Source organism: Garra rufa, chromosome 7 (assembly GCF_049309525.1).
Source record: "Garra rufa chromosome 7, GarRuf1.0, whole genome shotgun sequence".
NCBI classification, from domain to species: domain Eukaryota; kingdom Metazoa; phylum Chordata; class Actinopteri; order Cypriniformes; family Cyprinidae; genus Garra; species Garra rufa.
The window spans coordinates 17,133,058-17,147,346 of NC_133367.1; the positions used below are offsets into that span (position 1 = coordinate 17,133,058).

Here is a 14,289-nt window from a genome sequence, read left to right on the forward strand (position 1 = left end):
ATTTATAATATCAATTAATGAAGTAATATGGCAGCATGGATTTATGAATAAATGAGAGATGATTGTGTAATGCTATTACTCTTATGCATTAATTATTGTTATTACTGTATTTATTGTTACTTTCGCGAATATCGATTTTAAGCAAGCACATAAAACATCACAAGTAATAATCTGATTTTTATACAAAATATTCCAAACTGTTTAATACACTAAAGACATAAATGCATTAAACCTCACATAAATTCAAAGCAAGCAGGTTTTTAAAAACAGCAAGAACTTTTCCAGTTATGCGTATAAAGATAAAGAGTTTAAAGTAACATGGTCAAGCCAAGTTAATCTATCTCAAATATAGACATGAAAATTATGGTTTAAATGTAAGCCTGCTAATTTCAAAACTTAAAGTTAAGTTAAATTTATCAGCTAAACTTTAATTCAAGCTATAGCTCACAAAACATCCCTAATCTTTAATTTGTTTAAAAGTGTTTGTTGTAGAGGAAAACCAATGTACAACATCAATGAAAAAAATAAATGCAAATTATTACAAATTGAGAGTGTAATTGTGGCAGATATGTTGAATGCTTCTTTTGTTGTTGTTGTTAATGCATTTTAACTAATGGATTTCAATATACATAAAAACCGGCCTGTTTAAATTTAAAAAAGTGCCTTTTAACATTTTATTTTCATGATCTTTCTAGATCTGGAAATTTCAATTAAAAATTCTGAACAGAGACTCAAGTTAGTAGATTTCACAATAATCATAATTCATCTGGTACAGAGAGCTTCAGATGATATAATCGTAATGTGTACAGTAGCTGCAGCTTTATTAATATGAAGTGGAAACAAATAAATAAATAAAAATAAGCCATACAAATATGTTTTATAACTTACCAATTGGACTCCAACAGCACAAACAGAACAAAACAAACATGTGAAACATTTTCTTCAGTCGTCCTGTGTCTGATTGAATAATACCACCTGCTAAACCAACAGCAGAACTGTAAATGTGTGTGAATCCTCCTACGACAGAGTCTGACCCTCCTCGTTCACACCCTACGTTTGCATGATATTATCGTTCATCTGGCTGTTATTAGAACTTTAACTGTTTTTAATGTGTGAAATATCCTTATTTTTGTCATTTAGTATCTAAACTGTATCAAAATATGTTTTAATGTGCAAAATAAAATGAATTTGGTCAATGAAAGCATTGCAAATATGTTCTTTGTACTTTTGTTAATTAAATGTATGTGAATAAGAATGAACACATTACTTTATTGGCATTTTCCAAAATGTCCCAACTTTTCAGAAAATGTTGTAAAGCCTAACTCTAGTGATTTTAAAATGATGTATATTTATTATAATTTTAGTAAATGTTAAGTAAAAAAAAAAAAAAGTCTGCCACCTCACAGTACCAGTGTTAAGTAGTTCAGTTCAGTTACTGAGTCAAACCGAAAGCTGTTGTGGTCGGTTTTCTACAGACATGGGGTTTGATCTGTTGGGTGGACAAACATTGTGTAGGTGAGTGTGGGCATGCATTGCATGTGTTTGAGTTTGTAGGTAGAGAGCTTCTTCCTGGCCTTAGTTTAAGACTAAACTACTACTACAAAAAAAAAAAAAAAGAAAAAAAAAGTTTGACATTGAGGAAAAAAAACAATAATAAAATGATCATATTTAACTCATCTGAAGTTTAGAATGCTTTCTTTCTTTCACACACAGGAAGGAGCTAAACAACACACTGGTGAACGTAATGAGTAGCTAACATGAAGAAACACAGGATGAGAGAATGCAGACTAACAGTCCTTGAATAACTTAAACATAATAAGCCTGAACTCAATAGAATGCACAAAACAAGAAGCTGATGTTAATAGTAGAGTTGGTGAATCTGAAGACTGAAACGAAGGTGGAGGCCAAGGAGGAATCAGAGGAACAAATGACCAGAGCCGAACCAGAGGAATGGAGAAGCCATTGGAGTCAATGTGGTGGAGGGCCCAAGCCAAAGGCCCGAAAGTCCACCTTGGAGCCGAAAGATGAAAAAACCATGGTGGAGGGTCTTGGGTGATATCCAAAACCAGTTAACAAAACTGTATTTTGGCTGGTATTCAAACTCAAATGTATGTATGAAAAGTGAGCTTTGAATCAGTATTAAAATATAACCAAGATAATCTCCTATCACCTTCACATGCACATTAAAGTGTCACACAATTTTCACACTGCATATTATGTCACATGGCCTTTAGTGCTGTGATGCTGTTTTAGCTGCTGACATTCACCAGATGGCGCCACTAGATAAAGTGAATGAAAGTGATGACAGCAGAGAGGTGTAAATATGAGTCAAAAATATTTGGTAAAATCGATTATCTGTTTAAAATTAAATATCTAAATTAATAAGAATGATAGTTTGTATCTATCAATACAGTTTCAGGTCTGTCTTTAGGTTTTATGGCAGGAATTTGTGTTGTTTTTCTGCTGGTTTGATTTACTATCACCACAATAACGTTTTACATTAAGTACAAACAGTTGATTCCAAGATTTAGTGTGCGAAAATAATATTTGAAAGGTGTGTTAATATGTATTTCTCAAAAGTTTTGTTAAACAGCTATTTCCCTACACGCTGCTGTTCCCTGCTGGTAAGAACAGTGAACGTGGAAACCCAAGCACGTGTAAAAAAAAAAAAAAAAACACTGGCAAATGATTTAATAGTCGTAATATATTTAATGCAATAAACAAATCATGTAATACCATTAAATATGAAGTGTCTTACATGTGTTATTTTATAACATTGTATGACTTGTTTTATTTATTTTACTGAGAGTTTGGTTAATCAGACCAATTAGAGATTGAATAATTTTGATTGAAAACAGTCTAGAAAATGTCTAGAAATTTAAAAAACTGATCCGAGATCAGGTAAAGATATATAGACATATATAGACGCTTGGTATATGGCTTGGTATACAGTCAGTGTAGGCTATATACTGGCAAATATACACAGGCTCATAGGTTCTCAGAGATCATCGCCCCCTAGCGGCGACCCACTGAACGTTTAAAACAGTTGACGAAACCGAGTATACTGAAATCACGTGACTTTGGCAGCCTGATGGGGTTTAGACTAGAAGGGTGAAGACTAGAAGGGAGACAGATCTGGCTACTGGGCATGCGTACATCATTTATTATAGTAAGGGTTGGGGTAGGTGTAGACGTAAAAAAAAAAAAAAAAAAAAAAAAAAAAAAAAAACACATCTAATAGGTAGAAAAATTTATTTCATTGTTAGTTTCTGTTCGGAGCGGTATCCCTTCTAGCCACTACCGTCTGATGGCACGCTCCGCACTACTGGAAATGATTCACGAAGGTGTCGAAGCTTCATGAAGCATCTATTTATAGCGCACTGTGCCGGGTGAAGGTAGCGCTGTTATTAGAGAGATGTGATTTTCTGCTTTCGACACTAGAGAGCGATAATGCTATATTTGCTGAAATATCCTGCAGAGTTTGTGTTAAACACCACTATGCAATCAATATTCATTTTTATTTATTTAAACAGGAGTAGACTGACTGACAATAAACAGCAAAGGGAGGGATAAATATTATATTTAATACGTTTTATGCGAGTTAAGTTAAAAAAAATAAACATTTAATTACGTTTCTGAATGCTATGCTATTTGTGAGCCACTAAATTAAACTAGGCTACACATAGCAGCAAAATTTCAAGAGATAATAATGACAGTGCATGTACAAAAGACGTAGAAAAAAAGTCAGAAGAAAAACATTCCGGCAGAGAATTCGTAAATGTAAACTAAAAATGTAAACTGTATTTGATCATTGTTTTGGGGAAAAATTTGCATACACATGCTGCTCCGTTGATTTCTGCAAAGAGAAAAATAAAATCAGTCAATCAAGAGCAACAGATTTACTTCCAAGTCACATCCAAGTGAGCATGCAGACTTTAATTGATTGCAGGCAATCAGAGTGACTGCAGCATCTTCTCACACCTTCTTACCTTTTTTCGTGATGTTGATTTAAACAATGCTGAATGAGTTCTGTCTTTCCCCTGTGTCCGGACTGCATGACATAACACAGGTTAAAACGCCAATGCTTTCAATCTTATATTGAAATGAAATATAAGCCTTACAAAAGCTAAATATTTCAACATATGCATTAACTGTTTGATATCCTAAGCTAATTCTTACATTTTCTGCAGACGCAGAAGATCCCAACTGCAGCTACAACGAACAGAAATCCAGCAGCACCACCAGCAGCGGCCGAGATCAGTACTATCAGAGATGAAGAGTCTGGATGAGGAACTGAAGGATAGTAAAAGAAAGATGGTCAATTGATTGAATAAGTCTGATCTACAACAAAAGACAGAGATTCGCTCAATGGATAAACATTCATACCATCACAGCCATACCTGAACATGTGTGACAGAGTTTGCTGATGTCCAGATGTTGAGTCTGTTTGCGAATGGGATTGTTGAGCACACAGCTGTAGGTGTTTTTATCCTGATATTCCACCTCCAGAGGTAGAGAGAGACTGATGCTGAGATCAGACACACTGATGCTGGACAATAAACTGTTTCCTTTGTACCAGGAGAGAGTCACACGACTCACATTCAACACTGAACACAGCAGTGAACAATTCTGCTGTGATGCTGATGAAGAACAGTTTGGAGAGTTACTGCTGATAACAGGAACAGGCAGACGAGCTAGAAGACATTAAATAGTAAAGAAAAAAATTATAAATCTCCCTCTTAAAATCAAAAGTGCTTTAAAAAGTTCTTCACAGCGATGCCATAGAAGAACCATTTTTGATTCTACAAAGAACCATTCAGTCAAAGGATCTTTAAAGAACACTCTCTTTCTGAACTTTTTATAATCTGAAGAACCTTGTTTCACCACACAGAACCAGAAAGGTTATGAAAGTTTATTCATTTGAAGGAGTGTCAAAAGCCCACCACTTTAAATGAACGGAATGGCATGCACTACAATGATCCTTTTATTCAAATCGAAACTAAAACTAAGTTTTGATTTGTCGCACAATAGAGGATTTGCACCTACATCACCTTTTAGTCAGTTACCAGTAGGGCTGCTCGATTTTGGCAAAAGTCATAATCACGATTATTTTGGTCAATTGTAATCACGATTATTTAACACGATTATGACTGGGTCCAAAACTTTATATTATTAATTAATTCAAAGACAGCAATACAGCAGAAAAAAAAAATAATGAAAAAAAGGGGTAAAAAAAATACTGAATACTTTTATGCAAGTCTAAAGTAGTCTAGCAATACTACAGAAATTTAATGTAATTATTTGAACGTAAAACAAAACAGTGTCTTCACTGTAATAGTTAAGCATGCTTTGTTTCTTATTAAAACTACAAAAGTGCTTTATTCAAGAGTAGTGAGTGATTTTTCTCTTTGTATTGTGTATGTGTTGTTCACTGGAAAAATGTGTGAACCCTGCTAAATCATATAAAGACGGCTTAGTAAGCAGGATTTATTATTTATTTATTTTTTACTGCTATGCATTTTAAAGATCCCATATTGTCAAAACTGAGGTCTAGGGACTATGCAACTACCATATAAGTTTCAAAACAGTCAATCCACAGTAAAATGCACACAGCCTTCATAAAGTAGCTGTGCCTTTTCACAAGCCACTGTGACTTCCATTAAAATGTGATCTCCGATCTATTCAGTCACCACCTTCAGTCACCACCTCTAGCACCAACCACCATCCCACCCTCCTTTTACCAAACCACAGGCTTCCGAACAACGTTAATATAAAAGACCACTGGCACGTCAACTTAAGCCTCTTTCATACAGCCATTTCGGAAAATACAGATAATGTGTCCCATGATTCGTTCGGGAATCACATAATAGAAACACATGATATCATTTAGCTAGTCACATTAATCTAGTAGGAAGCCATTTCTGTGGTTCTGCCATTTTTATGAAGACTTGAGTAATCACGGTCTCTGAAATTCTCTTAAAAAGTAGATTGTCAATGTCTACCGCTCATCCTTAATCAACATTATTAAACACTATATATTCCTTCAATAAAACAAGATATGTACAGACCAGGGCAAAGGATCTTTACTCACCATAAACAGAAACATTGAACGTTTTTGATGATTTTTTTGCCCCAGCTATTTCTAGTTGATAAACTCCAGCATGCTCCTTTGTGATGTTTGTGATGGTCAGAGATCCAGTTTGATTGTCCAGCTTCAGTCTGTTTCTGAATCTCCCATCAGGAACATCTGATGTGTTGAAGATTTGCTTCTTTTTCTTCATTTTAGCTATTTGAGACTTTTCAGCCCCAAATTTCCATAGTATATCGTCGTCTTCACGTATTTGAATAGCATCAGTGTGTAGAGTAACAGAATCTCCCTCCGTCACTGACACTGGCTCACCAAACACACCTGGTGAACAAACAGTTTTTAAGTGTCACTTGATCCTTCAGAAATCATTATAATATACTGATTTGCTGCTATTTGTTCTTATTGTTGTCCTTTGAAAATTGTTGTGCTGCTTCATATTTCTGTGGAAACCGGAATAATAATACCACCCCCCCACCCCCCCCAGAATTCTTTGAACAAAGTTCAACAGAAATGCATTGATTGTTGTGTGTGAGTGTGTGTGTGTGTGTGTGTGTGTGTGTGTGTGTGTGTGTGTGTGTGTGTGTGTGTGTGTGTGCACCTGGTATTCATCACGTTGTGGGGACCAAATGTCCCCACAAGGATAGGAATACCAGTAGATTTTGACCTTGTGGGGACATATCTTAGGTCCCCATGAGGAAACAGGCTTATAAATCATGCACAATGAGTTTTTTTGATGAAGTAAAAGTATGCACAATCTCCTGTGAGGGCTAGGTTTAGGTGTAGGGTAGGTGTAGGGCGATAGAAAGTACGGTTTGTACAGTATAAAAACCATTACGCCTATGGAATGTCCCCATAAAACATGTAAACCCAACATGTGTGTGTGTGTGTGTGTGTGTGTGTGTGTGTGTGTGTGTGTGTGTGTGTGTGTGTGTGTGTCTGTGTGTGTACCTGGTATTCATCACGTTGTGGGGACCCCACAAGGATAGGAATACCAGTAGATTTTGACCTTGTGGGGACATTTCTCAGGTCCCCATGAGGAAACAGGCTTATAAATCATGCACAATGAGTTTTTTTGATGCAGTAAAAGTGTGCACAATCTCCTGTGAGAGCTAGGTTTAGGTATAGGGTAGGTGTAGGGCGATAGAAAGTACGGTTTGTACAGTATAAAAACCATTACGCCTATGGAATGTCCCCATAAAACATGTAAACCCAACATTGTGTGTGTGTGTGTGTGTGTGTGTGTGTGTGTGTGTGTGTGTGTGTGTGTGTGTCTGTGTGTGTGTGTGTGTGTGTGTGTGTGTGTGTGTGTGTGTGTGTGAGAGACAATGTAAACGCCTTTAGTGTCACTTGATTTCTGATCAAGATTTTTGCTCAAGAACTAAAATGATGGTCAAAAAACACTATACTGTAGGACTGATATTTTGTATGCAGATTAATCGATCCACCCACCCCTACAACATAGAGCATGTGGCCTTGGGGGTGTAAAATGTTCCATAGTATTGTTGGGGTAAATTGCTCATATGTGACCCCGGACCACAAAACCAGTCATGAGGGTAAATTTTTAAAATTTAGATGCATACATCATCTGAAAAACTAAACAAATAAACGTGTCATTGATGCATGGTTTATTAGGATATGACAATATTTGGCTGAGATACAGATATTTAAACAATCTGGAATCCGAGAGTGCAAATAAAAATAATAATAATAATAATAATTAAAATATATAAACATATTGGGAAAATCACCTTTAAAGTTGTCTAACCAATCTTAGATATGCATATTACTAACCAAAAATAACGTTTTGACATATTTACGGTAATGAATTTACAAAATACATTCATGAAACATGATCTTTACTTAATATATCCAATTAATCATTTTGATACATACCATGTACTTTTGGCCATTGCTACAAATATACCCGTACTACTTTTTTGTGGTCCAGGGTCACATATTATCTAAAGAAACATGTAAATATTTCATGTACAATTGCTTCTGAAGGGTCGTACTAAAAAATAAGGCCTTTCAGCGAAACAATCAATCCACCAATCAGTTTACACAAATTGCGTGAAATGTCTGAAAAAAAGTTAATAATGTCTGCCATCTCACACTGTGACAGTCATCCTGTTGAAAAGTTTACACCACATGGCAATGCAATGTGTTGTCTTGAGCATCAGTGAATGTTTGCAACTTTTGATAATCTAGTTTACAGCATGTATATCAAGTAGAATAATCAAACGTGCGGAAACATTTGACCCAGTTTTTTGTTGGTTAAACTCAGTTATCAGATATTCAAATGGGGGTTGTATGTCAACATCTGTTATGTGAAACAGTTTTAAAGTACTGAATAAAAACAAATAGCACAAGATAATGTGCTAAGTTTCAAGTTAAATAAGTCCCCCAAGGACATGCAATTCTACAACTGGGCCTAACATTAAATTTGATGGTGAAATAATAGAGAATCCGGAATGTCCGTTATATTCCATGAATTTTAACATCTGTGAAACAAGCTACTGACATAAATCCCAAAAATATATATAACTGTATAACTTACCAATCAGACGCCACCAGCACAAGCAGAACAAAGCAAACACGTGTAACATTTTCTTCCGTTGTTCAGTGAAAAATCTGCAAAAATGTTAATAATGTCTCCCATCTCACAGTTGTGACATCTTCTCAGCACATCTTCAGAGTAAAACTGAAACCTGCTGTGGTCGGTTTCATGAGAGACGAGGAGTGTGTGTACTTGTACATGCGTGTTTAGTCTGTAGGTGAAGGGTCTTGTTCCTGTCCTGCTTTTATTGAACCGCACAGTTGATGTCTTCACAAAACAGATTTACAGTGTTCTAAGACATAAAGCATAAACAGTCAAAAACGGTCAAATCATTGTAAGAGACTGAAACTAGAGCCTTAACTTCACATGTCGTTGATAGCTTGCACAGATTGAAAGCTTAACAAAATGCTAAATAATATACCAGATTTTTTCTTTCCTGCTACTGTAGCTTTATGCAGTTTTAAAAAACATTGTGTTCAAACCCACCGACATTTAGGGCTGTGATGTTGGGCCTCCTTTGAGCACAACGTGAACAAGACGAGAGACGACGTGTGGAACACGCCACAAAAACCAACCCTATAAACGCTTAATGATGGCCCAATATCATAGCACTGAAAATAATATGTCAGCGGTGCGTTGTTTACAGTTTGTATCTCTGCAGTCCTAGTTTCAGTTTCCCTTTTTGAATTATGAATTTTGACAGTTGATACCTGATGATAGACTGTTATTTCCTTACATGCAGCCGTATACTTGTCGACAGTCACCTGTAGGCACCTGTACTACAGCGTTGTCTTAGGTTGTCTCGCAAAAAAAGTTGCCCTAGAACATACTGGACAGACTACAGCCAACAAGCATGCATGCTTTGTAGTTGCATGAGAAAACATAACTCTCCCACACCAGCAGGTGGCAGTAGTCTGTTTTCAGCATTCAAACATACCACTTTTCCAAGTCCATTTAGGAACTGGGCCTCAAAAATATTCTGGGCTAATGCCCAGATCCCGGGTCCGAACTGGCCCCAAAACTTTGCTGGTCTCGAACAAGTGAACCAATGACATCAGTAGGTGGACCATCCACTTCTGCAGTTTGAAAAGAAGCCATTAGGCTTGTTCAAGATGCATCGGCGCTGCTCAAACCAGATATGCAATCAGAGTATCGCCAGAGCAATATACACTGATCAGTTTGTGTGGCCCCGATGTATCTCGAACAAGCCTATTTTTAAAAGCCTGCCTGTTGAAGCTGAAGTCTGCAGAACTGTGGCTCTTCTGGACCAGCCCTGGACTAAATCCAATGGTGCAGAACACACTGAAAAAACTAAAACCACTCGATGGCTGACAGTCAGCTTGGTATGTCTCGTGCTTTAGACCAGGGTTGACAAACTTCGGAACTGGAGAGCCGCAGTCCTGCAGAGTTCAGCTCCAAATTCTAATCAAACACATCTGAACAAGCTAATCAATGTCTGAAGAGCTTTTGAAAAGCTATAGGCATGTGAGGTTTTATCAGGGTTGAAGCTGAAGTCTGCAGCTCTCCAGGACCAGAGTTCACCACCTCTGCTTTAGACCCTGTCTTTCTGTTTGCCTTCTGTCCTGTATCTCAGAGATGGACCAGGTAAGTCAACAGGTAAGTCATTTACAAGGTGCAACAGATTTCCTCGCAAGCTCAGATTTATGATGAATCTCTTTCTGGACTGACTGTCTTTTTAGTTGACTTAAGGGTGAAGTATGTGGTTTCACAAATGCACCTTTTGCACAGTGCACCTCCTCTACTCAAACATTGTGCAGTTTCTACAGGTGCATCCGATGCTTGTCTTAACAGTTAAATATCTAGGCACCAAATCTGTTTGAGTCTTACTGGGCACATCAAAGTAAACATTGTAAACTGATACACTTGCAATACCATAATGATTCATTATAATGCCACGTTCACTTTGGTATGTTCATGACCTGTTTAATCTTTGAAGGTCTAGTGAATTTAGTCTTTCATTTCTGTAACTGAAGTTGAATGTACTTGCCAATGTAAGGCATCAGTAAAGATGTGTCTAAACGCACCTTGGCTCTGCCTGCTGCAGTAAGCACGCCACAAATCCATACTATTGGTTGAGCCATGAAGTGATTGACCGATTTCCTGATTTTTTTTTCCTTTAATAAATCTAAAGACAAGACAATCCAGGAGATAAACATGAAAACAATATGAAAGGCAACTGAGGAAAACATCGGGCTAATAAACACAGGGGATGTAATGAGGGTGAAGGGACACAGGTGTGGACCTAATGAATAATTGACTAATGAATAAAGGAACAGAACCAAATAAGGGCAAACAGGAACTAAACTATAACAGATCATTCACGTGACACCTTTTTACTAGATTTTCTCTTTTTACTCGCAATTCTGTGTGCGTTTTGTGGCCAGTGTGTAAAACTACCCAAAGCATGGAATGACAATATTTGATTTTTTTTTATTTTTTTTTTGCTGCTGTTTTTTCCAAACTTGTACTTGGTTGCATATGCTTAAACACAGCTTAATACAACATGTATACTATAATTGCCTAGCTTTTGTATCCTCATTCGCATTTTCCAGTTCATAGGTGGGGGTTGTCTTGTTTTCTATTTTGTGTGTTTTCTGTTTGTGTGTTTGTAGGGAGGAGTCAATCAGCTGTGGGTGCTGTGGGTTACATGTCATGAAACGACTGATAAAAAGGTCCTTCCTGTCTTCCTTCCCTTGATGTCACTTTCACTTGAACTAAAGCCAATAAAGCAGAAGAACAGCATGAATCCAGATTAATTTTCTGAAGAGAAAAGTGATGAAAAATGAAGCTTCTTCTTATTTTGCCCGCAGTCATCTTGTTTTTATTCGACAACGGTAAGAACTTTATCTGTTACAATCTTGCACTGATATCTGTGAGATATTTAAGGAACGTGCAGGGCTTTACCGATCTGATGCAACTAAGATCATTCAATGAACTCTGCCCCTTTTTATCATATTACTTTGATGCCCTACTTCTGTTTTTTGGGTTTACTCAGTCAAGTTCTTGGCTGAGAGAAGACTATTAATGGAGTTAATAAAGTTTTGGGTACCAGAAAATACTTGCTGTTATGAGGTTTTATAGTATTAGACAATTTGGCTCACTAGTTGTTCTGTTACCACACAAAACAGATATTTTCTGACAGGATCTGGTATCCGGGGCTGGATCTGATATTTCTGGAGTGGAGGAATGATCTAACGTTTGGATATCATGTATTGATGGAAATTATCTGTGTGACTCATGTATATGTTTATCTGATGATTAAATGTAAATATGTCTTATGCTGTCTGTTTGCATGTTTTGAATCCAGGAATATTTCTCTACTCAACATCTTTGTTATATATATATATATATATATATATATAAAAAATATCAGCACTATTGTATATTTTGCTTGGCTTATGCTAACTGTTTGTTCTTCAGGTGCATCTGGTGATGGTACAGATGAAGTGTTGTTGTCACTGAAAGAGGCTGATTCAGTAATTTTTCACACCAATGTTAAAACAAACCAACAAAATTATATTAGCTGGTATTTTAATGACACTTGCATCGCTCAAGTCAGTGGAAATCTCAATCATATCTGTACAGATGTTCAGTGTGATAATGACACTGAGAGATTCAGAGACAGGCTGAAGTTGGACAACCAGACTGGATTTCTGACCATCAGAGACATCAGAACCACAGACTCTGGATGTTACAAACTACAGATCAACAGCAGCAATGACAGCAGTAAAACAATCTTCAATGTTACTGTCAATGGTGAGTAATTTAAGGAATGTTTAGTGTTGTAATGTTGCTAACACATTACATCTGCATTTTACTAAAAACACTCACTAATTTCAAATCCTCAGTGATTCTGGATTGTCGATTTGATAGAAAAATGAAAATGTGAATTTTAACCAACATGAACCTAAAGTTCAGCTAAATGTTTAATTGTCCTTCTGACTGGTAAAGTTTAAAATCTGTCTCTGCAAATGCATTAGCCGTGGACAACTACTGAATTGTGGTTCTTAAAAGCAACATGCATGCTTATTATGATGCAAAAACTCCATTTTAACACTGAAAAGTAATATACAGACAATGGCATTCAACATAAAATAATTGGTTGGTTTCTATTAATGCTCCATGCCTCTTTTGCCTAAGGGGTCCATGCTCTAAAAACATTGAAAGACCCTGCAATACATTATTAAACAGCTTATTTTAAATGAACTAAAGTACCATTCAAACTAAGACAATAACTATAACAACAGCTATACAGTATTAGTGTTCACAGCAATGCACAAGAACTGAAGGTTTGTCATTTACTGCTTTAAATGGTGGAGCTTGTTTAGCAGGATCAATACTGATTGCTTGCCAATGTTTTTATTGTTAATAAATGTTATTTACTAACATTATTTTATCTATCTAAAAGTTGTTGTTTTTTTAGATCTGAATCTTCATTGTTATTATCTTTGTTGTAAATAGCCTTAAGCCATTTCCACTGGCAAGCTGTTAGTTTTAACATTCAATGCTTTTCATAAGAAGCTGCAGTCAGGTTCAGATGAAGTTGACAAAATTATTATTATTTTTTTTTTTCTCAGGTGTTTCTGCTGCTGAACAAAATCAAGTGAGACATGTTATGGACAGAAAATCTATCACTTTAGAATCTGGTGAAACGACTAAAACAAATTATTTCATGAAGTGGTACTTTAATGGCTTTGTAATCAGTGAAATAATTGGACATCAGATTAAAATCTGTACAGATAAACAGAGAAATAATGCTACTGAGAGATTCAGAGATAGAGTAAAGCTGGATCAGGCTGGTTCTCTAATCATCACAAACATCAACATCACAGACTCTGGACTTTATGAACTTCAGATTGTCATTAGTAGCAGAAGCTTTTGTATCACTAGACTGAGGAGATTCACCGTCACAGTTTTTTGTGAGTATATACAGTAATTCAATGCATCTTCACTTGAGAAATTTAGTTAAGTGTTTTTAGATCAGCCAAATAAGTGTTTGGTTGTGAACTCTTCAAATAAGTGAACTTTGACTCATGTTATTAACATATATTTGTTAAAACAGCATTTTACAACTGATGACCAAAATAGAAAGGTGTAAACATGAGTACAAGATATTCTTAAAGGGGTCATCGAAAGCCCATTGCCCAAGTTCTTATGATTCTTTAGGGTCTTAATGAAATGTCTCTAACATCCTTTGGTTAAAAATTTCCAATAGAAGTGTAAAAACACCCTTTTACCTTGTCAACATCAGCTCTGCAAAATTTCAGCTCATAATAAGACATGGCCCCTTTAAATGCTACCGCTCACCCCGCCCCTCTCTGGGATTATGTTTACTTTAGAAACAGTAAAGACCTTTTTCGGCGAAACTTGCCAACATGCTCATTATTAAGAAAGCCCATTTACAAAGATGCATAAAAAAAAAAAAACGTATACTCCCTTCTGCTGTGGGTGAAGCTACATCACAAATGATTCACACGAAGATAGATGCATATTTAGATCGGGATTGCAGCTTTCTATTTAAAAACGAAAGTAACGTTAAACCTCTCTGCGTCTTCAGCGGCTTAGATGTCGGTAGTAAATGACTACTGCTTTGCTCATTATTACATCTAACAACAGAACACCT

General features: G+C 36.3%; 1 protein-coding gene across 1 annotated transcript; it reads right to left on the reverse strand.

Annotated features, from left to right (window-relative positions):
- Positions 1–3,808: 3,808 nt before the first annotated feature.
- Positions 3,809–6,470, reverse strand: LOC141338012 (uncharacterized). Its single transcript, XM_073843585.1, has 5 exons — positions 6,092–6,470; positions 4,401–4,694; positions 4,180–4,293; positions 3,990–4,051; positions 3,809–3,856 (listed from the first exon to the last, which is right to left on the reverse strand). Exons 1-5 carry the CDS (start codon positions 6,279–6,281, stop codon positions 3,809–3,811), a joined length of 708 nt encoding a protein of 235 aa, XP_073699686.1. The 5' UTR covers positions 6,282–6,470.
- Between the last annotated feature and the right edge of the window lie 7,819 nt (positions 6,471–14,289).

Coding starts and splice junctions, on each gene's coding strand:
- LOC141338012 (XM_073843585.1), bottom strand. CDS start 6,281: ATGAAGAAAAAGAAGCAAATCTTCAACACATCAGATGTTCCTGATGGG. Junction 4,695..6,091: donor GTTCAATGTTTCTGTTTATG/GTGAGTAAAGAT, acceptor AATGTCTTCTAG/CTCGTCTGCCTGTTCCTGTT. Junction 3,857..3,989: donor AATCAACATCACGAAAAAAG/GTAAGAAGGTGT, acceptor TTCTCTTTGCAG/AAATCAACGGAGCAGCATGT.